The 27,088-nt window shown below is 36.3% G+C and overlaps 1 protein-coding gene and 1 non-coding gene across 9 annotated transcripts in view; one reads left to right on the top strand and one right to left on the bottom strand.

The window, feature by feature from the left end:
- The window catches only part of DLG1 (discs large MAGUK scaffold protein 1), a 262,255-nt gene that overhangs the window by 23,617 nt on the left and 211,550 nt on the right, over nt 1-27,088 (top strand). For all 8 annotated transcript variants that reach the window (XM_044943013.2, XM_044943017.2, XM_044943038.2 and 5 more), the window contains exon 4: nt 2,159-2,325. In XM_044943013.2, the coding sequence (XP_044798948.2) occupies nt 2,159-2,325 (167 nt within the window). The remainder of the gene's footprint in view (nt 1-2,158; nt 2,326-27,088) is intronic.
- LOC112587333 lies at nt 20,552-20,658 on the bottom strand. Its single transcript, XR_003111821.1, has one exon. It is a non-coding gene; the product is annotated as a U6 spliceosomal RNA (small nuclear RNA).

The raw sequence follows: 27,088 nt of genomic DNA, 5'->3' as shown, positions 1-27,088 counted from the left end.
AAATACAAAAATTTTATGTAGTGACTTGGGTTGTTTATCTTGAGATTGGTAACTGACCAATTGCTCAACACTTATTTAGTGCTCTTAGGAGGCATAATACTATGCTAAGAGCTTTTTGTTTGTTTTGTTTTTGTGTAGGGGGTTGGAAATCTTTCTCTAGATAGGCAGGTAGATCTACAAGCATTTGTCTTCTACATATATAAAATATCTCTTACGTATATGGAAATATATGTTCTGCTACCTAAGTATATACATACTCTTGCACACATGTATGTCTTATACAAAGAAGTTTTTCTCTAATATATTCTGGAAAATAGTCTGTATTTAACTTTCCCTAATTATTGTCACAATGTCTTTTATAGTTCACCCTCTCCAACCTTCCCCAAACACACATACACACCAGTTAAGGCTTTAACATTACAGTTAGTTCCTGTGTCTTTTTTATTTCCTTTATACAGAAAAATCCTTACTTTTAAACAATTTATTTTCCCTTTCATGACATTGAAAGATACCAGGCCAGTGTCTTGTAGAATGTCTTCCTCTGAATCAGTTTTGTTCTTTGCTTTTCTGATATCATTTAACATGTTCCTCTGTCCCTTGTATTTTCTTTGAACTAGAAGTTGGTTCTAGAGACTTGATTTGGATTCAGGTTAAGCAATTTTTGTTTGATAAGAATCTTTTTTAGCTAACTCTCTGAATTTGAGGTTTGACTCTTCCATGATGCTTATGTGAACAGTTGACATAGTGATTCATGGTTCATAAAATGCTTTTGCATACAGTTTTCCATAGTAATATTAACATCTTGTGAAATAGGTTGATATTATCCTCACTGTCAGACTTTAGTTTTTATTAACCTTTTACCTAGAAAGTTCTACAGTTCCATTGGTTATCAAAACTATAAAGGGAGTTACTTTGTTTCTGCTGTCTTCTGATGTTTTTTAAAGGAGATACTAATGTTTTCATCATGTTGAGAAACAAATAAAATTATCCTTTCTAAATGTTATTTCTGGACTTCTCTGGTGGCTCAGTGGTAAAGAATCCACCTGCCAATGCAAGAGATGCAGGTTTGATCCCTGGGGCGGGAAGATCCACTGGAGAAGGAAATGGCAACTCACTCCAGTATTCCTGCATGGGAAATCCCTGGCAAGAGGAGCCTGGAAAGCTACAGTCCATGGGGTTGCAAAAGAGTCGGACACCGCTTAGCAAATTTACAGTTATTGTCTTTGGTTCTATACAAGATAATACCCCATCTTTGCTGTTAAATAATAATTTCCCTCCTTTAAAAAATATCAACTCAAAATTATACCAGAAGATAAAAAACTAGTAGTGGTATACTTAAACATTATATAACTACCATTCAGAGTTTCTGAGCAGCATAACCAATGTTAATATACTAAATTCATGTAATTCCAGTTGATAACAGAGTAACTTAATCTTCCAAATTATTCTGTGCTTCTATAAGTACATTTATCGTTTCTATTAGTGTTTTGCCATACTTTTAACTGATTGTTTCTAAAATAACAAAATATTTTAACTTACTATTTTTAACTATTTGAATGTGAGGGTATCTAAAAATATTTCATAATTCTTTGATTTTTGTATTAAATATTATTATTTTTTTGTCTTAACTTTGGTTACTAGGGCAGTTTAAACCACTTGAGTGGTTTATGTTCCAAACCTGGATATTGGTGATACGAATTTATAAAATATCAGTAATGACTTATTTCTGCAGAATTCAAAATAATGATGTTAACTTCTATCTTTAGGAGCTGTGTGTGTGCCAGTGTGCACTTTACATGCAGTACATGAATCCTTGTAACAATTCACAGTAATAAGAGGCAAGTAACTTGCCTATACAGGCAATAAGAGGTTAAGTAACTTGCCTATACAGGTGATAGTAGGGTGATGAAATAGGGATTTGAACTCAGCACTGACTATGAGGTATAAAAAGCCTGTGAGTTTTACACTGTGCCCTGCAGGTTCTGATACAACTGTGATGAAATAAAATACTCACTGTTTAAGTACATTATAAGATTGGATTTATTTTACTAATTTGAGTAAAAGTTTTGCTTTTGAGTTATATTGTTTTAGCAATGCATAGTTTAATTAGAAAATGCAAATTACTTTTGAATTTTTCTTTTCCTTTCCTCACCTCTAGATATTCAAGAATTTTATGAAGTGACCTTACTGGATAATCCAAAATGTATAGATCATTCAAAGCAGTCTGAACCAATACAGCCTGTAAATACTTGGGAAATTTCCAGCCTTCCAAGCACTACTGTGACTTCAGAAACACTGCCAAGCAGCCTTAGCCCTAGTGTAGAGGTAAGATAAAAAAATTTTCCTTAAGTTGTTTTTAGTGATCAATTACTTAGGGCTCCTAAGTTTTTTCATTTCATTAAAATGGATATTTTGTGGGAGTATCATTTATAATGGTATGAAAAAGATGGGATTAAAAATATTTTTGAAGAAAAAGCTCAATTTCTGATACTCCTGTCTTAAAATGTAAATGGTTCAAAGTATGAAATACTTGACTGTTAAAGTATTACTTTAGTCTTATTAGTATTGCTTTAGCCTTGTTAGTCCTAGTAGTACTTAAAGTCTTTAGACTGTTAAAGAATACTCTGCATGGTAAACATCAGCGCAGCTCCTTTCTGGGATAATTGGATAGAAACTACTCTACTTTGAAAAGATAGTTTTGCTCTGGTATTTTTTTTTCAGACAGCAGTTGTTAAATTTATCCCTAGGATTCTCTATTGGCTTGAAGGATTGCATTGTTAAATCTCACTAGAGACTGATCAATAACGTTTAAGGACAGCATTGGTTTCTCTATTGTTTTTGAAGTTAAAAATTATATTTCTTTGAGTTTTCATAACTATTTTAGTAATGTTCTTTTTTGTTGTGATCTTTTATTGCTGGTGGAGTTATATATGGCATAACAGAGATGTGAAGCATTTTGTAATGAGGATTCTGTCTGAGGCACATTAGTCATTTGAAGGTGGTTGACTGACTGACTTTGATTCTAGTATCTTCTAATTACTGCTGGAGAAGTGCCTGGAAAATTGAATCAGGGAAAAGCATTGGTAGGCAGCAACCACACAGCCCTTTGTTAATGAAACAGAGAAATTCTCAGTTTCCTCTTATATGAGATAACATAGAACTACAGAATTTTAAAGCCAGAAGAATCAGAGAACATCTCATCCCCAACCCACCCCCCTTCATCTTAAAGATGAAGAAATTGCGACAAAAATGAATAACTTGACCCAGTTTATTTGGCTAATTTGGGTAAGTCTACCTTCTGATTTTAGACAACATAATACCCATTTCACAGTTCTCTTTACGAACTGTAGTATGTCCTTATATTTTCTCTTTGGTTAGAAATTCTAGTGTTATATTACCAGTGTGTCCTTATTTTCCTATTTTATTGTTTTTGTCATTTTCTCTTAGATAATTTCAGTTTCTGTTCCCTGTATTAGATATATCATTTGTACTTACATTAGTCCATTTCAGACTTCCCTGGTGGCTTAGATGGTAGAGCGTCTGTCTACAATGTGAGAGACCGGGTTCGATCCCTGGGTTGGGAAGATTCCCTGGAGAAGGAAATGGCAACCCACTCCAGTACTCTTGTCTTGAAAATCCGATGGACAGAGGAGCTTGGTGCAGGCTACTGTCCATGGGGTCGCAAAGAGTCGGGCACGACTGAGCAACTTCTAGTCCATTTCAGATAGATGTTTAAAATGTTAATCAGTAATACAGTTTCTGTTTCACATTTATTGTATACAGAATTTTAAGAACCATGTGAAATTTTAAGAGAATTGGCTTCTTATTTAATAACTTTATTTTTCTACTGTCTCATTTATGGTGTTGAGCTATAATTATAAAGCATAGAGTTCTTGAAGTTGATTTGTCTAATTTTGTAGGAGACTGTGTAGATTATGGCTGGCTCAGTGTAACCAGTAAAAGTAAATGTTCATTAAGGTTAAATAAATGGACAGTTCTGCATGCTGGAAGTTAATTTCCATATAGATTTTAGTCTGAAAGATCAACTATGCATTGAATTCCATTAAGAATAGTATTGGAAACATTTTAACTTTTATAAAATTGTGAGGCACTGGTACCTAGAACGCTTTTTGCATTGCTGGTTTCTGCATCTCCTGAAAGGTGTATTACGGACATAGTAAAGGTATCTAAAATGAATAGGAAAATAATACCCTTCAGACTGCAAATATCAGATCTTATTAATTAGGAATGTAGAGGAGAAGGAAATATGGTTACAAAATGTTAAGTAGGGCTTGGCGCATGGAAAATGCTGTAGTGGTGTTTGAAATCTGTACCCATTCATGGGTGGACTAGTAAGGGGAAGTTGAGATATGTCCATCAAGTCCTAGCTTTGATCGACAAAGAGAAAAATCGGTGAGCTGAGGTCAGTTGAAGGCAAGTACTCTTTTGCAGAGAGGACAGAATACCTGAAGATGTTAATCTGAAAATGCAAATAGTTTTGAAATACACTGGTGGATGACAGTTATAAGACTTAAAAAATAATAAGCTTGGCATATTTGGAGATTTGATTTCTTTTCTTTTGAGGGAAAGAAGGAAAGGATGTTCCCGTGTTAGCCATCCATTTATGCTTCATTTGGACAGAAAACCTGCTTAAGTCACCTTTAACTTGATCTCTTATTTCAGTTCCTACTTCAGACTCTTAGGGGCACAGTGTTTGGGACTGAAAAGAGAGTTGGATCATTTAATTCACCTCACATGTTTTACCCAGTTGAAGAGAATCTGCTGACTTGAATTTAAACAAATGCAAACAAAAGTTTTTATTGGACTGTAACTTGAAAAAATGAAAATCATGAAAATATTTTGTCTTACACAATAACTTAGAGTATTTTTACACAGTGCCCAAATTTTTGGATTAAAAAATAAAATAGTCTTTTTCAGACAAAATGGTGTGCATCATGATCTTCTCTCTTTCACTTTGTGTTCACTTTTGCAGGACTATCTTAAAGAGTTACTTTTGCAAAAAGTATTTGAGATTGATCAATTTCCACCTGGGCTTGCCTCTCTTATTCTGTTAAGTAAAAATTTTTGTCTTGGAAAGCATCTATCCACTTTTCTTTCTTGCCCTTTTATTTTTTTAACCGTTGATAACTGATCTAACTCTTGCAAGATTCCCATTGTTAGTTAATATGTAGCCATGTGATTGTTTTTCTTCTATTTCTTCTGATATAATAAAATAAGAATTAATGCTATTTTTTAAAGTATTCATTAGTATCATAATATTAATTTAGTTAGTATTCCATTTAGTTGTAACTTTTTTGGCTTTGGTATATCTTTCTTTTACTTTGAACATATGCCTAGTAATACTGATTCATTTAATTAGTATTCCATTTAATTATAACTTTTTTTGGTTTTGGTATATCTTTCTTTACTTTGAACATATGCCTAGTGAGATGTTTGGAAATGTTTGTGTAATATTAATGATTGTGCGTGATGGGGATATTTTTTCTTAGTACTTTTCTGTTACTTTCTAAAAATAATGAGCATGTGTCATTTTTATAAAAACAAATCCATTCTAAAATAAGAGCAGTTACTTTTAGAGATTGTAAGGAGAAGAATATTTGAAAGGAAGCAAAATGCAAGAGTAGGAGAAACTGCCTGATTTAAAGAGAAATTCCAACAGAGGGGGCATGCACATTCTTTTTGTCCGCTCAAACAGGATGCCATAGACTGAGTAGCTTATCAATAACACAGATTTATTTCTTACAGTTCTGGAGAATGGGAAGTCCAAGATCAGATCACTAATAGATTCACTGTGTAGTGAGATCTCACTTTCTGGTTCATCAGTGACCATTTTCTTGCTGTGTCCTCATCACCGGAGAAGGTGTGAAGAAGCTCTCTGAGATTTCTTTTGTACCAGCACTAAAGCCATTCACAAAATCTCTACTCGAGACATAATCACTTCCCAAGGCCCCATTTGTTAATACTGTCACATTTGGGGTTAGAATTTCAACCTGTGAATTTGGAGAAGGATACATTTAGTCTATGGTAATCCTGTTCGTGATGATACAGTACATTTCAAATGGATCAAAGATTCAAAGGTTTAAAAAAAAACCCATAAAAATAAACTTTTAAATCATTTTTGGATAGAGTGAAAGTTTTTCTAAACATGACAACAAAGAAAATCTTGAAAAATTCAAAGAAAAGGTTACTGACTGTAGAATTGTAGAATTTCTTTATGGACTTTACAGAGTTTGATTGTTTGAACTTTGATTGTAGAATTTCTCTATCTTGAAAGATACAATGAAGAAATAAGAAATGATACGCTGGGAAGAAATTCCATCACATATAAAAAAAGGAATGAATTTCTAACCCTTTTAACTCAGGAAACCTCTTATAGGTCAGTAAGAAGAAAAAGGCCAAATTCAATAGGAAAGTGGCCAAAGGATAGGAATGGGCAGTTTGGAGGGAAAGAAATATAAATGGACCAATAAACCTATGAAGAGATGGTTAATGTAACTTAAAAAAAATGAACAGAATATTTTTCACTAACTTGACTCAAAGATTCAATATGAGGAAACAGAAACTCTTATACTGTTGGTAGGAGAATACTGTGTATAACAATTTTTAAAGATAGCTTGACAGTAAATATTCATATCCTTTGATCCAGTATATGTCATGGATGGACTCTCACAAACTGTTAATATATACATATATTACGAGTAATATTACAATATTACTCGTAAAATTAGTAAAAAACAAAGCAATCTAAATGATTATTAGTAAGAAAATGGATAAACATGTTATTGTACAGCCACTTAATGCAATATAAAGTAGCAGGCATAAAAATACAAGTCTCTATATCTCCTATATGTTATTAAATGATTGAAAGCAGGTTGCAGATCGAAAAGTATAGTGTGACTCTGTGATAAAAGAGAGTTAATTTAGGTAGATTAAAAAGAAATTCTTTATGATTATACAGTAGAGGTGACGAATAGATTCAAGGGATTAAATCTGGTAGAGTCCCTGAAGAATTATGGACAAAAGTTTGTAACACTGTACAAGAAACAGTAACCATAAGCAAAGTGGTTGTCTGAGGAGGCTTTACAAATAGCTGAGGATAGAAGGGAAGTGAAAAGCAAGGCAGAAACGGAAAGATAGATTCAACTGAATGCAGGGCTCTAGAGACTAGCAAGGAGAGATAAGGCCTTCTTCTTTGAACAGTGCAGAGATAAGGCCTTCTTCTTTGAACAGTGCAAAATAGAGGGAAACAATAGAATAGGAAAGATTAGAGCTCTCTTCAAGAAAATCGGAGATATCAAGGAAACATTTCATGCAAAGATGGGCACGGTAAAGGACAGAAATGATAAGGACCCAACAGAAGCAGAAGAGATTAGAACAGGTGGGAAGAATACCCAGAATTATACAGAAAAGGTCTTAATGACCAGGATAACCATGATGGTGTGGTTATTCACCTAGAGCCTAGATATCCTGGAGTGTGAAGTCAAGTGGGCCTTAGGAAGCATCACTACAAGCAAAGCTAGTGTAGCTGATGGAATTCCAGCTGAGCTGTTTCAAATCCTAAAAGATGATGCTGTGAAAGTGCTACACTCAGTATGCCAGCAAATTTGGAAAAGTCCGCAATGGCCACAGGACTAGAAAAGGTCAGTTTTCATTCCAATCCCAAAGAAGGACAACGCCAAAGAATGTTCAGACTACCGTACAATTGCACTCATTTCACATGCTAGCAAGATAATGCTCAAAATCCTTCAAGCTAGACTTCAACAGTATGAAAACCAAGAACTTCCAGATACAGCTGAGTTTAGAAAAGGCAGAGGAACCAAAGATCAAATTGCCAGTGTACATTGGATCATAGAAAAAGCGAAAGAATTTCAGAAAAACATCTCTGCTTCATTGACTATGCTAAAGCCTTTGTGTGGATCACAACAAACTGGATAATTCTTCAAGAGATGGGAATACCATACCACCTTACCTGCCTCCTGCAAAACCTGTGTGCAGGTCAAGAAGCAGCAGTTAGGACTGGACATGGAACAACAGACTGATCCAAAATTGGGAAAAAGAGTACATGAAGGAATGTTGTCATCCTGCTTATTTAACTTATATGCAGAGTACATGCGAAATGCAGGGCTGGATGAATCACAAGCTGGAATCAGGATTGCCAGGTGAAATAACAGTCTCATGTATGCAGATGATACTACTCTAATGGCAGAAGGTGAAGAGGAACTAGAGCTGCTTGATGAGGGTGAAATAGGAGAGAGAAAAAGCTGGCTTAAAACTCAGCATTCAAAAAACTAAGATCTTGGCCTCTGATCCCATCACTTCATGGCAAATAGAAGGGAAAAAAGTTAGAAAGTGACAGTGACTGCAGCCATGAAATTAACAGATGCTTGCTTCTTAGAAGAAAAGCTATGACAAAACTAGACTGCATATTAAAAAGCAGAGACATCACTTTGCCAACAGAGGTTCATATAGTCAAAACTAGGGTTTTTGTCATGTACGGATGTGAGAGTTGGACCATAAAGTCCAACCGCTGAAGATTTGATGTTTTCGAACTGTGCTGGTGGTGAAGACTCTTGAGAGTCCCTTGGACTGCAAAGAGATCAGATCAGTCAATTCTAAAGAAAATCAACCCTGAATATTCATTGGAAGGACTGATGCTAAAGCTCTAATACTTTGGCCACCTGATGTGAAGAGCTGACTTCTTGGAAAAGATCCTGATGCTGGAAAAGATTAAAGGCTGGAGGAGCAGAGGGCAGCAGAGGATGAGGTAGTTAGATAGCATCACTGACTCAATGGACATGAATTTGAGCAAACTGTGGAAAATTCTGAAAGAGATGGGAATACCAGACCACCTGACTTGCCTCTTGAGAAACCTATATGCAGGTCAAGAAGCAACAGTTAGAACTGGAGATGGAACAACAGACTGGTTCCAGATAGGAAAAGGAGTATGTCAAGGTTGTATATTGTCACCCTGCTTATTTAACATATATGTAGAGTACATCATGAGAAACGCTGAGCTGGAAGAAGCACAAGCTGGGATCAAGATTGCCGGGAGAAATATCAATAACCTCAGATATGCAGATGACACCATCCTTATGGCAGAAAGTGAAGAGGAACTCAAAAGCCTCTTGATGAAAGTGAAAGAGGAGAGTGAAAAAGTTGGCTTAAAGCTCAACATTCAGAAAACGAAGATCATGGCATCTGGTCCTATCACTTCATGGCAAATAGATGGGGAAACAGTGGCTGACTTTATTTTTCTGGGCTCCAAAATCACTGGGGATGATGATTGCAGCCATGAAATTAGAAGACGCTTACTGCTTGGAAGGAAAGTTGTGAGCAACCTAGACCGCATATTTAAAAGCAGAGACATTACTTTGCCAACAAAGGTCCGTCTAGTCAAGGCTATGGTTTTTCCAGTAGTCATGTATGGATGTAAGAGCTGAGCACTGAAGAATTGATGCTTTTGAACTGTGGTATTGAGGAAGACTCTTGAGAGTCCCTTGGACTGCAAGGAGATCCAACCAGTCCATCCTAAAGGAGATCAGTCCTGGGTGTTCATTGGAGGGACTGATGCTAAAGCTGAAACTCCAATACTTTGGCCACCTGATGCAGAGAGGTGACTCATTTGAAAAGACCCTGATGCTGCGAAGGATTGAGGGCAGGAGGAGAAGGGGATAACAGAGGATGAGATGGTTGGATGGCATCACCGACACAATGGACATGGGTTTGGGTGGGCTCCGGGAGTTGGTGATGGACAGGGAGGCCTGGTGTGCTGCTGTTCATGGTGTTGCAAAGAGTCAGACATGACTGAGTGACAGATCTGAACTGAACTGGGAGATAGTGGAGGACAGGGAAGCCTGATGTGCTGTAGTCTATGGGGTCACAAAGAGTCAAACATGACTTAGCAACTGAACAACAATAGAGCAAAAATAATACACAGGGAATCCACTTTCAGTAACGTAGTCTTGTTTTCAGTTGTCTCTGCTGTCTCTCGGTCCCCCTTTTCAGCCCTTGTGAGTTCATTTTTATGGGAGCAAAATTACCTGACTCAGTGGTATAGGGAGGATATCTCTTTTCCCTTTCTGTTTGACCTTGTATTTAATGCTGTAAAATAATCCACCTGCTTTAATTTGAGTTAGGAGATAGTAGAGTTAAAGCATATATTCAGTCTACCAGGTTTAATCTGAAGTCTTCTAAACAGTAACTTTATATGTTTATGGAAGTACTGTGTAATATTCATACATAAAGTTCCACAAATTATAAATGTATAGCTTGATGAAAGGAGAAGGCAGTGGCACCCCACTCCAGTACTCTTGCCTGGAAAAGTCCCATGGACGTAGGAGCCTGGTGGGCTGCAGTCCATGGGGTCGCAAAGAGTTGGACACGACTGAACGACTTCACTTTCACTTTTCACCCTCATGCATTGGAGAAGGAAATGGCAACCCACTCTCTTGCTTGGAGAATCCCAGGGACAGAGGAGCCTGGTAGGCTGCCAACTCTGGGGTTGCACAGAGTCAGACATGACTGAAGCAACTTAGCAGTAGCAGCAGCAGCTTGATGAATTACTGCGTTATGAATACATCAGGTCGGGGAAAAAATGGAATGACTGCTAATGGGTTCTGGAATTAGACAGTGATAATGGTTGCAAAACTCCATGAATATACGAAAAACCACTGAATTGTGCACTTTAGAATTTGGTGAATTTTATAGTATATCCTTTATATTTAAATTTAAAAAAAGAAATATACCAGTACCCCCAAATCTCCCTCTCACCTTTTTTGTTCACCAGCTACTCCCCTTTTCTCAAAGGGCTATCTTAATTTCCAACACCATAGATCAGTTTTGCCTCTTTTAAAAGTATATATTAAGTCATATAGTATGTACTCTAACTTCTTGTATCTAGCTTTTTTTCAGGTGTGAATTTCATTCATAATTTGAAGTTTTTCCTTTATTACTGCTGTTTAATATTCCATTTTATGATATAACCACACTGTATTTATCCATTCTGTTGATGATGAATATTTGACTTGTTCCTAGTTTTGGGTTAGTGCTGCTTTGAATATTCTTTTATGGTTATATCTGCCATAGCACAGTGTTTAACTTCTTAAAAATGACCATACTTTGCAAAGGTATGGTATAATAAATATCACAGGGCTTATATCACAATAAAAATCACAGGGCTTATATGTTTAGAAAATGGAGGACTCAAAACTTAAAGGTGCCACATATACCAAAGCTAAGGGCCTAATGAAAATGACAGCACAGTTTGCAAATGTTAAATGATTAAGAAATGCATAAATTACAATATATATGACATTTTACCATGAAAAAAAATCTTGCTTGATATGGGAGTGTGTGTCCTGGTTGAGGCTTGTTAGTTATTGTGAAGTGCTGGTGGGGAGATTGATCTGAAAGTAGAGAAGTTACACCACCAGTGTGACTCATAACATTCTAACTAAAGCCTGAAATATGAACATTTTATGTATTCCTATGTGTCTTTTTCCATCTGGGTTCACTTTTCTGTCCTTACCTAGTGTTTTCTCATAGATTGGATTGTGCATAAGCAAATGTGAAATTTGTACTTTGATCATATTGTTCCCTAATACATCAGTTGCATTGGAACAAATTTATATTTTTAGAATAACACAGCAGAACTGTGTGTATTTTTTGGGCACCTGTGTATGCATTTCTGTTGCTTATATACCCAATTGTGAAAATGATATGTTTAGGTTTAGTACATAATGGAAACAGTTTTGCAAAATGATTATACCTGTTTTTATTAATATAATTGCTACTAGTATGTGTAAGTTTCATTTTTCATGTAATGGTCAACACTTGTTATTAGTCTTTTTATTAATAATTTCATCCATTCTGGTAGGTGTGTACCGGTACTTCATAGTTGTATTTGCACTTCTTCATTAACAAGATTAACAAACACCTTTTCATATGTTTACTATTCATTTTGCTATCTTTTTTGAAGTGTTCAAGTTTTTAACAATTTTTCCTGAGTTATGTTTTCTGTCTTATTGATTTGTAGGAGGTCTCTATCTGGAATGATTCCTTTGTCAGGTATATGTATAATATGTATTTTTTTCCCCCCTCTCTGAAGCATTCTTTTTAATCTTTTAATTATCAAGTACAATCTTTTAATAATCAAGATTTCTTTTATATAGTTCAATTTATGCTTAATGCTTTTTGTGCCTTTTGAATTGTTTTCCAACTCTTAGGTCATAAAGATATTCTACTATATTATTTGTTAGAGGCTTTTATTTTGGTTTTCACATTTACATCTAATTTGTGCTGCAATTTGCAAAGTTTCACATGAATCAGCATTCCAGTATGTCTCATTCTTGCCACTCTAGTCTAAACCATCCTCATTTTTTGCCTAGATTCTTGGCCTGTCTGTATTCACACTTTACCTTTTTGAATTTATGACCATTTATTTACAGGATTATCTTTATAAAATGCAAATTATGTCATTACCTTTCATTAGATTTCCATTCCTCTCAGAATGAAGTAGAAAATCCCTCATGAGACTCAGAAATCCCAAATTGTTTGGCCACTGCCTGTTTCTCCACTCATCCTTTAGAATTCTTTTCTTCTTTTGTTACTGGTCATTTTATTTTGAATGTCAGTTCCTTTAGTCAACAGATACTGAGTACCTATTGTATATCATGCATTTATCTAGTAGGTTAGAAGGTGATAAGTGATAAGAAGAATGAAAGAGTAGGGGATTAAGAGGAACAGGGATGCCAGATTGTGTGTGTGGGAGATGCTCTGCAATTTTAAATAGGGTATTTATGATAGGCCTGATTGAGGTGATACTTGTGTAAAGAATTGGAAGTTAATCCAACTGTTTGAGGGATAACCAGTATAAAGACCAAGGCAAGAAGAAGGCTGGAATATATGAGAAATAGCAGTATGGCCAGTGGGGCTAGAGCAGAGTGAGTAAGAAGCAGTGGGAGATGAGGTCAGAGTGTAAGACAGGGGCACATCATGTGAAGCATTTGCAAAGTTTTGGAGCAGAGGAGTGGCATCGTTTAACCTAACCTTTAAAAGGGTCATCCAGGATGTTTTGTTGAAAATTCACTGTAGTAAGGGTAGAGCAGGAGATCTGTTAGGAATCTGTTTCAGTAATACAGTTAAGGATGGATATATGTGATAATGGAGTTGCTAAGTGACTGAATTATGAGATATTTTGTAAAATGAAAAGAATAGACCAACAAACATTCATGTAGAGTCAACATTTACTAATATTTTATAACATTTGCCTTTTCTCTGTATGTGTATTTGGGGAATCTATTTGAAAATCAGGCATAGACATCATGCCCTTACCTTGTAAAAACTTCATATATCTCCCAAAGTCAAACATTCTCCTGTGTAACCTTACAACTATTATCACACCTAAGAAAGTTAATAAATATTATTAAATTATCTCTCCAATCCACAATTGATTCTGATCTATCTTTTAGGACTTTTAAAAAGACAGTTAAGATTCATGTACTGAATTTAATCATTGTCAATTTTTATCTGAATTTCCTTGATAACAGAACTTGAGGCAGAGAGCTAATGCTTTATTAGGTACTTTATTTAGAGAGTTCATTCACTCCTAGGGAGCACAAGTAAGGGAAAAGGTGAATAATCTGGAAATAAGGAAAAACTAATAACAAGGATGCTTCCTGCCACTAAGTGTGACTGATTGCTGAATCTTGGGTATAGCATCTCTGAGAAGCCATAGAGAATTTATCTTCTGGCTTCTGGTGACCATCAGTTCTCCTGTACTTCAGAGTTGTGGATTTGTGGGTGCGGGGGATATGGTATTTGATTTTACAGGAAAGCTGCAAGTAAGAAGGTGAGAGGGTGAACTGTGTTGCCAGGGCGGCTCAGGATGAAAAGCAGATGTGGTCTGGGGGCAGGCAATGCAGTGAGTCAGGAGGGCACATACCAAACCTGGTACATTGTCTTTACTCGCTTAAAATCTAGAGGAATGGCCTCCCCATCTTTTTTAACCCCTTTAAATGACTTTTTGAAGAGACCATGCCAGTTGTCTTACAGTATAATACATAGTGTGTATTTGTTTAGCAATCTGTGTTTTCATGTTAAGTCATTTCAATAAGTCTTACATTTCTGATAACAGAAGTTAGATGTCAAGGTTGATTAGACTCATTTTTGGTAAGCAGACTTCATAATGATATATAGTACTTTAGATTGCATCACAGCAGGAAGCATACGATATCAGGTTGTTGCACTTGTGATGATTAAGTATGATTACTTAGAGGTGGTGACCTCCAGATCCTCCTTGTACAGTTATGATTTTCTTTTTGTAGTTATTAAGTATCTTTGGGGGTAGCAATTTAGCACCTTGTATTGAGTGAATATTTACCTTGATTTGCCCATTAATGATCTTTGCCTACATCACTTAATTCCATTAGAAGTTTCAAAATGTGTTGATTATCCTTTCTAATTTTATCATTCCATTTGTATTTATTAGTTGGTGTTCTTCTGTAAAAAGTACTTAACCCCATCAGCTAGGGTTGAAACTTTCTCCTAAAAAGATAGGGTAAAGCTTATATTTTCTTTTAATGACCAGTTTTTAGAGTAGTTTATGTGATGGTCCCCTGCAAAGGTGACTAAATAGCCCTACACCCACACTTTATTCTTGCTCTTCTGAATAAAATTATCACTATAAAAAGAAAACAAAACAACTATCACTATGGCCTGAAGGATGTTACTTATTTAGTGTTTACAGTCTATCTCAGTTATTCGGTTCAGTCAGTTCAGTTCAGTCACTCAGTCATGTCTGACTCTTTGCCACCCCATGGACTGCAGCATGCCAGGCCTCCCTGTCCATCACCAACTCCTGGAGTTCACTAAAACTCATGTTCATCGCATTGGTGATGCCATCCAGCCATCTTATCCTCTGTCGTCCTCTTCTCCTCCCTCCTTCAATCCCTCCCAGCATCAGAGTCTTTCCAGTGAGTCATCGCATCAACTGGCCAAAGTACTGGAGTTTCAGCTTCAGCATCAGTCCTTCCAATGAATATTCAGGACTGATTTCCTTTAGGATGGACTGGTTGGATCTCCTTGCAGTCCAAGGGACTCTCAAGAGTCTTCTCCAACACCACAGTTCAAAAGCATCAATTCTTCGGCGCTCAGCTTTCTTTATAGTCCAACTCTCACATCCATACATGACCACTGGAAAAACCATAGCTTTGACTAGATGGACCTTTGGTGGTAAAGCAGTGTTTTTGCTTTTTAATATGATGTCTAGGTTGGTCTTAGCTTTTCTTCCAAGGAGCAAGCCTCTTTTAATTTCATGGCTGCAGTCACTATCTGCAGTGATTTTGGAGCCCCCTAAAATAAAGTCTCTCACTGTTTCCATTGTTTCCCTATCTATTTGCCATGAAGTGATGGAACTGGATGCCATGATCTTAGTTTTCTGAATGTTGAGCTTTAAGCCAACTTTTTCACTCTCCTCTTTCACTTTCATCAAGAGGCTCTTTAGCTCTTCACTTTCTGCCATAAGGGTGGTGTCATCTGCATATCTGAGTTTATTGATATTTCTCCTGGCAATCTTGATTCCATCTTGTGCTTTCTCCAGCCCAGCGTTTCTCATGATGTACTCTGCATATAAGTTAAATAAGCAGAGTGACAGTATACTGCCTTGACGTACTCCTTTCCGGATTCGGAACCAGTCTGTTGTTCCATGTCCAGTTCTTGACCTGCATACAGATTTCAGCTATTACTCTTTGGATACTCAGATTACTCCAGATGTGGAGGATCTCTTGAAGGGATCCCTCCATGTCCTTTTGACATTCATACATTTGTCTTTGAGTATGTTCTTGCATGCTGGCACAGTTTTCCCAAGTTTATTTTGAATTTTCACTGCCCCAGAACTAGAATCAGTTGGAATAGTGACTTCTGTTTTTCTGTTCCTTCTGAATGCCTTTTCTTTGCAGTATTATCTTTGGTATGTAAGAGTAAAGAGGCAGGTGACAGAGCCTTATCTTTAGTCTTTTGCATCAGAATTAGTAATATAAAATTTGAGAAACATTACTGGTCTAAACATATTATAGTATTAATTTTTAAACTGGTACATTGTGTTCTTTCTTCCTTTCTTAAAAAAAATGTTCACATGTTCCATAGGAAAGCATTATAAAAATCTTATTTTCAACTTGTATAGTTTTAAAGGGCCCCTTCACGTACATTATTATATTTTGAGATGTTATAGGATTATGGATTCTTGCCTATTAGTAATCTCCTAATATATATGAGTTAAGTCAGATTTTGGTCTTTAGTACTTAGAGCTGATACTCACTTTAAAATTCAGCAAACTGTAATTCAGGGATGTTGTGACTGCCCAAACTTACAATATTATCATTTGGAAAAACTGAGATTAGAACTTAAAATTTCAGACTTTAAGGCAGATATTTTTCTCTGACTTAATTTAATAAACTTGCTTAGTAATTGGATTTGTTACCTAGACAATGAAAATGCCACACTATAATTAATAAAATAAGAGAAAAATTAGTAATTTGAATTTACAAGCTGGGTTTAGAAAAGGCAGAAGAACGAAATTGCCATCATCCACTGGATCATAGAAAAAGCAAGAGGATTACAGAAAAACATCTACTTCTGTTTCATTGACTACGTTAAAGCCTTTGACTATGTGGATCACAACAAACTATGGAAAATTCTTAGAGATGGGCGTACCAGACCACCTTCCCTGCCTCCTGCAAAACCTGTATGCAGGTCAAGAAGCTCCAGTTAGAACTGGACATGTAACAACAGACTGATTTAAAATTGGGAAAGTAGTATGTCAAAGCTGTATATTGTCACCCTGCTTGTTTAACTTCTGTGCATGCAAAATGTTGGGCTGGATGAAGCACAAGCTGAAATCAAGATTGCCAGGAGAAATACCAATAATGATACCACCCTTATGGTTGAAAGTGAAGAGGAACTAAAGAGCCTCTTGATGAAAATGAAAGAGGAGAGTGAAAAAGCTGGCTTAAAACTCAAACATTCAAAAAATGAAGATCATGGCATACAGTCTCATCACTTCATAGCAAATAGAAGGGGAAACAGTGACAGACCTTATTTTCTTGGGCTCCAAAATCACTGCAGTTGGTGACTGCAGCCATGAAATTAAAAGACACTTGCTCCTTGGAAAAAAAGCTATGACGAACCTAGACAGTGTTTTTAAAAGCAGAGACATTACTTTGCTAGCAAAGGTTTGTCTAATCAAAGCTATGGTTTTTCCAGTAGTCATGTATGGATGTGAGAGTTGGACCAGAAAGAAGGCTGAGCGTTGAAGAATTGATGCTTTTGAACTGTGGTGTTGGAGAAGACTCTTGAGAGTCCCTTGGACTGCAAGGAGATCCAACCAGTCCATCCTGAAGGAAATCAGTCCTGAATATTCATTGGAAGGACTGATGCTGAAGCTGAAACTTTAATACTTTGACCACCTGATGCAAAGAACAGACTCATTAGAAAAGACCCTGATGCTGGGCAAGATTGAAGGCAGGAGGAGAAAGGGATGACATAGGATGAGATGGTTATATGGCATCACCTATTCGATGGAGATGAGTTTGAGTAGGTTCTGGAAGTTGGTGATGGACAGGGAAGCCTGGCATAATGTAGTCCAAGGGGTCTCAAAGAGTCAGACATGACTGAGCGACTGAACCGAACTGAATCTGAAGCTGAAACTCCAGTACTTTGGCCACCTGATGCAAAGAGCTGACTCATTGGAAAAAACCCTGATGCTGGGAAAGACTGAAGGCAGGAGGAGAAGGGGACGACAGAGGATGAGATGGTTGGATGGCATCACCAACTCAATGGGCATGAGTTTGAGCAAACTCTGGGAGATGGTGAAGGACAAGGAGGCCTCGCATGCTGCAGTCTTTGGGGTCACAAAGAGTCAGACACAACTGAGTGACTGAACAACAAAAGTAATTTTAATAGAGACAGAAACATAACAGGCTAGTTTGTAGAAAAAACATAGGATGTAGTTAACATAGGAATGGCAACACACTCCAGTATTCTTGGAGAATTCCATGGACAGAGGAGCCTGGCTGGCTGTAGTCCATTGGATCACCGAGTTGAACACAACTGAATGACAACTGACACTGTCACTTTTCACTTTTAACATAGGAAAGTGAAATTACTTAGGAAAGCAGCAATGGCTTCTGAAAGTGGTTTGGTATGTATATTCCAGTTGAAATGTCTGTACTTTATCCGTCTTACATAACCCAACTCAGCAACCGTCCATGTGAGATCTTCACTCATCTTTTCTCTGAGACAAATCCCTTCTGAATGCCCATAGCACTTTGTAGTTTTCTTATAGGACTTATATTTTACTGTTATTTTGGACTCTTTCAATTTCTCTTTTAAAAATTATTATTCTTTTGAAAAAACGTACATCTACAGGAAAATTACAAGAATAGTAAAGTTACCATTTTGTCACATTTGCTTGCTCCCTGTACACATGTACACACACTTTTAAAATTTATTCTTGCTCACCCATTTGAGAGCAAATTGCAGACATGATCTTTAGCCTTAAATACCTCAGCACAGTTCTCCAGTGAAAAAGGAGTTTATATGACTTTTCCTAAAAACATCTAGTGTACAATTAGCAGACTAAAAATATTTAAAGTTGATACAATGGTAGTATCTGCAATAGTGCTATTGTCAGTCCATATTCAAATTCAGTACTTATATTTGGTGCCATCTATCCCGTAACTCTATATCCGTAATGCACACCTCCATTTCAGTTCTTACTATGTGCTTTGGAAGACAGCTAACCAAATTTTATAGCACAACTTCATAATTTTTTCACATATTTGAATTCCTGCCTTCAGAGTAGTTGATAATCATATGTATTGGTGCTCAGCTTGTTTTCCTCTGTCCTTCATCAGTGTCCTCAAGGTTTTTATCCTTGTTAACTAATATTCTGTTTTTCTAGCAGAATGTCTCTCTCTCTCATTACATCCTGCAGACACTAGTTTGAACTCCCTCTCTCTGCCACCAGATTTACCGTGCTGTCTCATTTAATTCCAGTTTTTAAGTGGTGTGAGTGTATAAAACTTGAAATAATGCACAACCCTTGCTGCTGCTGCTGCTGCTAAGTTGCCTCAGTCGTGTCCGACTCTGTGCGACCCCATAGATGGCAGCCCACCAGATTCCCCCGTCCCTGGAATTCTCCAGGCAAGAACACTGGAGTGGGTTGCCATTTCCTTCTCCAATGCATGAAAGTGAAAAGTGAAAGGGAAGTCGCTCAGTCGTGCCCGACTCTTAGCGACCCCATGGACTGCAGCCTACCAGGCTCCTCCGTCCATGGAATTTTCCAGGCAAGAGTACTGGAGTGGGGTGCCATTGCCTTCTCCGGCACAACCCTTAGAGACCCTGTAATTGAAAAGTTTCATCGAGACCAAAGCTGACAGGTGTGTGTACTAAGTGACGTGTGCATTATATGTTTCTGCAGGTGATTTTGATGACCACTATGCTGTTATTTTATATTCACTGTTATGTAATTTTTATATTCTTATGTTTATATCTATGACAGTCTTATTTCAGTGTTTAAATGGTAGATGCCAGTTCTAGAACCAAAGGATATACCACTAAAATAATAACTTTGAAATGGAAGTGAAATATAATGAAATGCTATGAGAGAAGTGGAACAACTGCCATATTATGCCAAGCTGTTAATCTAGGAGAAAACTTGGCAAAATATTATAGTTACTAAGAAAATAAAAATCTGTTAAAGCTTAAGTGTACCACAATAGTTAAAGATTCATACTCTGCAAGAAGGCATCCCCAGTTTTAAATTATGAGTTTTGATTATAAGACATTTTCAGTAACTCATTTAAATAATTTTGTTATCCATATCTGCATCTGTTACCATCTTCAGTATTAGAGCATTACTGTCACCTCCTATGCTCTTAAACAAGCTCCCCTTTGTGTTTCTCCAAATGTGAAAAATGTGGGGATTTTGAGTTGGAATAAAATGCATATATAATTTTTCCCAGTAAAGTGTGTGGATATTTAAAATAACCCTCCCCATTTGTTTGGATTACCAAAGTAATACATGCTCACCACAGAAATTTCCAACTTTATAGAAATATGTTTTCAGTTATGTGAAAGTCACTGTCTCAGATAAATATTGAAAGCTTCTATTGCACTGTTGATCTTTTTATCTTTTGAAATCTCATTCTCTCCACTCATGTAATCTCTATAACCTTATCCTCTCTTGGACCTTTGTTTCCTTCTTCCGTTTACCCTATAAATACGTTCAAAGATTCCGTTAAAAGAAAACAAATAGGAAAAGTTCTTCTCAGTAGGACCCTGTAGTATTGCTTCTCTTCCTAGTTAAGTTTCTTGAAAAAAAAGTAGTTTATATTTTTCCATTCTTTCCTTCTTATTCCCAATATTCTGTAATTGGCTTCTTTAAAAAAAAATTATTTTTAATTGAAGGATAATTGCTTTACAATATTGTGTTGATTTCTGCCATACATCAACATGAATCAGCCATAGGTATAAAAATATGGACGGCTTCATGAATTTGCATGTCATACTTGTGCGGGGGCCATGCTCATCTTCTCTGTATGGTTCCAATTTTAGTATATGTGCTGCTGAAGCCAGCACTGTAACCTGGCTTCTGATGCTTCTTTCCCACAGGAATTGCTATCTTTCTTTTTCAGTTATTTACTTAAAAAAAAAAAAACCTCTGATTACAAAGATAATTCAGGCATATCTTAAAACATATATGTACAGAGAGGTATACATTGTTGAAAGTCAGTCCTTTTTAAAATATTCTTTCATTGAGACAACCACTTTCAACATGATATATATTTATTCAACCAATTCTGTATGTTAATAAGTATATAGTATATTATTTAGCTCTTATATATATTTAAAATGAGAACTGTGTATCGTTCCGTAAGAATTTTCTTTTATGTCTGTGTTTAGATCTGTTGCATTACATTGTAAATACAGGGCAGATTGCCTAACTGTTTTTAGTTTCTTCATCTATAAAGTGAAGGTGAAAACAGAACTCCCTTCCTTTGGTGCTTTTATGTATGAGATGGGATGGTGGTGGTGTGAGCATGCTCAGTCATGTCTGACTCTTTGCGACCCTGTGTACTATAGCACACCAGGCTCCTCTGCCCATGGAATTTTCCAGGCAAGAACACTGGAGTGGGTTGCCATTTCCTACTACAAGGGATCTTCCCAACCCAGGGATCTAACCCACCGCTCTGGCATTTCCTGCATTGGAAGGTGGATTCTTTACCACTACCACCATCTGTAAGAGAGTGTATGAAGTAGAATAATTTATGTAAAACTTAAATCAGAGTCTGACATAAAATGAAGTTCTCAGTAAATGGTAGATTAATAAAATAATCTTACTGTTTTTATTAAAATGTTGCATACTCAGTAATTTATCAGTGTAGCAAAGGATAAAGAACATAAAATCCCTCTTCAGTGTCACTAGCCCTTTGCCCTTGCTCAGTCACTGAGTTGTGTCTAACTCTGTGATCCCATGGACTGTAACCTGCCAGGCTCTTCTGTCTATGAGATTTTCCCGGCAAGAATTGGAGTGGTTGCCATTTCCTTCTGCAGGGGATCTTCCTGATCCTGGAATTGAAACCACGTCTCCCGAATTGGCAGGTGGATTTTTTACCTTCCTTGATTTCTTTTGGTGGTGTTTGCTACAGTCTGTTTTTGAAAATTTTTTGTCTTCTTGGCAACTGTCTTGTTGATTATCTTCTTTTTGTGTGTTACTAGAAAAAAAAGATTATAGTTACACAGAAATCTGAAGAGACTATTTTGAATCTCCATGTACCTGTTATCTAGGGATTTTTATGATGGTTCAGCAGGTAAAGAATCCGCCTGCAATGCAGGAGACACAGGAGACACAGGTTCAATCCTTAGTTTGGAAAGCTCCCCTGGAGGAGGAAAATGGCAACCCACTCCAGTATTCTTGCCTGAAAATTCCCATGGACAGAGGAGCCTGGCAGGCTACAGTCAGTGGGGTCCCAAAGAGTAGGACACAACTGGGCAACTGACGCATGCATACATGTACCTGTTACCTAGCTTAAGAAAAGGAAATGTTATATAGTTGACGATCTTTTATTTTCCATCCTGATTACCTTCTCTGCTTCATCCCCCAGAATGAATCACTGTCCTGAGTTTGATGCTTGCCATTCCTTTACACTTTCCACTGTACAATTTACTTCATGTCTTTGGGATTTGTGGAGTTTCTTGGATCTGTGTTTATAGTTTTTGCCAAATAATGGAAAGTTTTTATCTATTATTTCAATAATATTTTTTTCTGTTACCCTCTCTTTTTTTTTTTTTTTTTTTTCTAGGGACTGTATAAACAGGCGTTTATTGGATTGATTGAATTTGTCCCATAGCTCATTGATGTGATTCATTTTTTTTTAGTCTTTTTTCCTCTATGTGTTGTATTTTGGATAGTTTCTGTTACGTTTTCACTTCATTAATTTTCTGAAGTGTTAATCTCATTTAATCAGTTTTTTTTAAGGCATTTGAATTTTTATCTCTAGAAGTTTAATTTGATTCCTTTTTTATTTTCCATGTCTCATTAAGATGTTCATGCATGTACTCGCTTCGGCAGCACATATACTAAGATGTTCATGCTTTCCTCTGTATTCATGAACATATGGGATAGGTTTATAATAATTTTAAAATATCTTTGAGTGCTAATTCTGTCATCTGTCGTTTGGATTTTTATTTGTTTGTTTTTATTGAAGTATAGTTGATTTATGATATTGTGTTTCAGGTGTGCAGCATAGTGATTCTTTTTTCTTTTTGCAGATTATACTTTATTATAGGTTATTATAAGATACTGGGTATGCTTTCCTGTGCTATACAGGTAAATCCTTGTTACTTACCTGTTTTATGTTTAGTAGTTTGTTAATCCCATATCCCTAATTTGTCCCTCTCCCCCTCTTCACTCCCTTTTGGAAACCATAAATTTGTCTTCGTGTCTGTTAGTCTTGTTTCTGCAGGTCTGGGTTCTTTTTGTTGATGGCCTTTTCTCCTCTCCAGGTTATATTTACCTCTTCTTTGTATACCTGATAATTTTTTAAATTAGATTTGGCAGATGTTATAAATTTTACCTTTTCAGGTCCTCAGCATTTTTGTGTTCTCTTAAATATTCTTGAGATTTGGTTTGAGATACAGTTAAATTACTTGGAAAGAGCTTGCTCCTTTTGAAACTTGCATTCAGTCTTTTTTTAGTGGGACCAAGCACCCTTCAGTATAGGGTTAATTTTGTCCCAGTACTCTTCTGAGTACACCACCCAGAGCCTGTATATTACGAGTTTTTCCATTCTTCTTAGCCCTTTATGAGTTCTGGGATTGTTCCCCCTAGGGTTCTTTCCTCAGCCTCAAGTTTCCTTATATATATGACTAATGGGTATAATAAAGACTCAAGAAGAACTCTGCAGATCTGTGGATCTCATGCTATGCACCTCTTCTCTCTGGTACTCTTACCTGTGAATTTTAGACACCTTGACCTTCCTGAATTCTAAACTCGGGCTCCTCATCTTAGATTGCTGGACTTTGTTTAGTTTCCCCATCCTTCTGCTGCAGTGTGGAAACTTTTTCCAGGCAGTTTCTGGGCATTTATGGGATTTTGTTCAGCATCTGAAAATCATTATTCCTTATTTGTCCTATTTTTTAGTTGTTTTAAGGTAGGAGAGTTAAACTGTTCTCTGTTACTCTATTATGGTTGGAAACAATTGCCTATATAGACAGCTATTGATTTTCTAAAATACTGTTAAATATCTTTTGTGCCTGAATATTAGGTGAGGTGTTGCCATCCCAAAGGCTTGTATTTGAAACCTCTAAGGTTGCTCATATTACAATTATCAATATTATCAATATTATAAATTTTTAAAGTTGTAAGTTTATAATTTATAAAGTTGTAAGTTATCAATATTTTGCACAGCAAATGACTATTTAAGAAGAATATATGAATATAAGAATCCTGTGGCGGATTCATTTTGATATTTGGCAAAACTAATACAGTTATGTAAAGTTTAAAAATAAAATAAAATTTAAAAAAAAAAATAAGAAGAATATATTGACTTGAAATGTCCTTAATCACTGTCAGTTTGGATGTTTGTAAAAGATGCAGTGAGTGTAGAAGTTAACACAGATTAAATAATCATTCCTGAGTATGACCTTAAAAACTGCAGGCATTGGATAGTATATGTAAGCTTTTTTTGAAAATTAAAAAGTATACTAAAGAATAATATAATAAGTGGTTATATTATAGAGGTTATAATATATACTGAGAAAACAAATAGGGAAAATCAATTAGTATCTATGTGAATAGGTACTAACAGTGATTTGAGATATGTACGGTGATATATTAATACATGGATTAAAAGTGCTGTATCTAAACAACTTAGATGGAAGTGAAATTGAGCAAAATGAAGAATTAATTTAAAAAGTGGTTGTAGTTATAATCATGACCCTAACATTTAAGGTGAATGTGAAGTTTGACCAAAATTGTTTTCTGAATGTGAGTAGAATAAAACAGTATTTTAGATATATTTTTAATAATATGTTGTTAAATATTTATATGTTAATTGAGTCAGTTTGAAGTTTCATCTGAATTTGCTTAAGAATGCAACCCACTCCAGTACTCGTGCCTGGAAAATCCCGTGGATGGAGGAGCCTGGTGCACTGCAGTCCATGGGGTCGCTAAGAGTCGGACACGACTGAGCAACTTCACTTTCACTTTTCACTTTGATGCATTGGAGAAGGAAATGGCAACCCACTCCAGTGTTCTTGCCTGGAGAATCCCGGGGACGGGGGAGCCTGGTGGGCTGCTGTCTATGGGGTCACACAGAGTCAGACAGGACTGAAGTGACTTAACAATAGCAATAGCAGTGACTACTTAAAGTTACACAGTTTCAGTTCTGTTAATGGGCTGAAGCACTGTTTCTGACTCTTGATATAGTGATTTTCAATCTCCACTGTCATGAGGTCTGCCAAACTTAGGAATGCCTTCTCTCTATAGGGTATACTAATAGATAATAAAAATTACACAGAACCCTAAGGGAGAAACTAGCTAAAGTGTTTCACAAAGCCCTTTATTTTCCCTCACAGAAAGAAAGTAAGTTTAGTTGCTCAGTTGTGTCCGACTCTTTGCGACCCCATAGACTGTAACCTATCAGGCTCCTCTGTCCATGGGATTTTCCAGGCAAAAGTACTGGAGTGGGTTGCCATTTCCTTCTCCAGAAGATCTTCCCGACCCAGGGATCAAACCCGGGTCTCCCACATTATGTAGGCAGATGCTTTGCAGTCTGTAGTGCTTAGTCAGTAGTTAGATATTACCTATAATGTTTTCAGTATTCTTTCTAAAATGGTAAACTTTGTTTAAGGAATCATGACCCATGAGTGGGCTTTACTTTTTTGTCTTGAGAGCAAACGATTGTGGGGTGTATGGGAAAAAGTAGATACTCTCAGTGTCTGAGTAGGTAATTCCCAAGATACCTGTTCTGCTTGGAGGAAAGGATGTGTTGGCCAATGATGAAATTTACTTCTGCCCGCCCTTCAAGCCTTATAGTTGCACATGTATGTATGTAGATATATAGCTGTAACTGGCTTGAACTAAGCACTTAGAAAGATGGGCATTATTTTAAGTGCTGTGCCTTAGTTAGTTAATCCTTACAACCGTCCCATTAGATTGTGTTCAAGATAAAATCCCATTGGATCTGTCTTAGGTGTATCAGACTTGAAACAAAAGGCTGTCACCTGATAGCCAATCAATAATAGTAATAACAATAATGATGTGAAGGTACTAAGTGACATACGTGTATTAACTCTTTTGCATAATCCTTTATAATGAAACTCGGTTTAGTGTGAAAGTTGCTATTGCAGCCCATGACATAAAAAGCAAATGGGAGCAGTTCACTTGTTTGAATTTGAGGCAATTTATAATATCTGTATAATTTCCTCATCATGAGGAAACCTTGTGGACAGAAATTGCAGGTAATACTCTTCATTATTACACATTTTTACAGGGGAGTGTGACTGCAAGCTTAGGAAACTCAAAGCCAGTTGCAGCAGTATTCCATGTCCCCTGTCAGCCTATGTAGCTCTGTTTCCAATGAATTTGAGGACAGGACACCAATTCACAAAGTTAGGCTACTTCTGGGTTAAAAACAAAGTCTTCTTGAGGAGTTTGAAATGGTACTTAGTTACAATTATCTTTTTGTGGTGGTGGCTTTTTTTTTTAAGGGATTAAGTGAAATAGATTTAGTGGGGCACTAAAGTTAATATCTGACTACATTGGTAAATGTTACTATTACCATTTTTTCTTAAAGGGAAAAGAAGTAAGTTTTAGAGATAATATTTTAAATTACTGCATTTTGTTCTTCTTTTCCCCCCTTCTCAAAAATACCACATGGAATATTCCATTCATTACTGCCTGAGAAAGTCATTACTTTGCAAGCTGCAGTTGCTGAAATGGTTTAGTGAAAGAAATGTTTGCTTACAATTTTTTTTTTCCTTTTTAGTGATTTTTTTTTTCTTTTTGAATATCCAAACTATAGCAAACATGGAGAAGGAATTTTAAATTTATATCGGGAACATTTTGTGGAACATTTCATCAGATGACTCCCTGTCAACCTCATATCTTTAAAAGAGGGATTAATGAAATAGCATCTGAAGCAGCAGTGATCTCTTGTGGAATAAACCCTGACGACTTCCACAGTGTTTTATGGGATAATTTCAAGTTCTTCAAATATAGATTACATAAAGAAGATTGTAGGGCACGTGACACATTCTGGTTTCCTGTATTTCAGGTAGTAGAAAAATTGCTACCTCTAAGAATGGATCCTGGAGAGATCTTGTCACAGTTATAACTTTTCATCAGTGGTTTTATCTCACAACTTTATTTTTTATTCATATAGGCAACTTATAGCTTGCAATAAACTGCTTTATGTATTAAGTATTGTAATGGTAGAGTAATGGATTGCCTGTGCATTGTAACTACAAAGGTAAGATACAGTATGCTTTCTATGTTTGTTAGTGA

Source organism: Bubalus bubalis, chromosome 1 (genome assembly GCF_019923935.1).
Source record: "Bubalus bubalis isolate 160015118507 breed Murrah chromosome 1, NDDB_SH_1, whole genome shotgun sequence".
In the NCBI taxonomy this organism is placed as follows: Eukaryota; Metazoa; Chordata; class Mammalia; order Artiodactyla; family Bovidae; genus Bubalus; species Bubalus bubalis.
The sequence above is the reverse complement of the archived record's forward strand: the minus strand, read 5'-3'. Positions and strand labels throughout refer to the sequence as shown.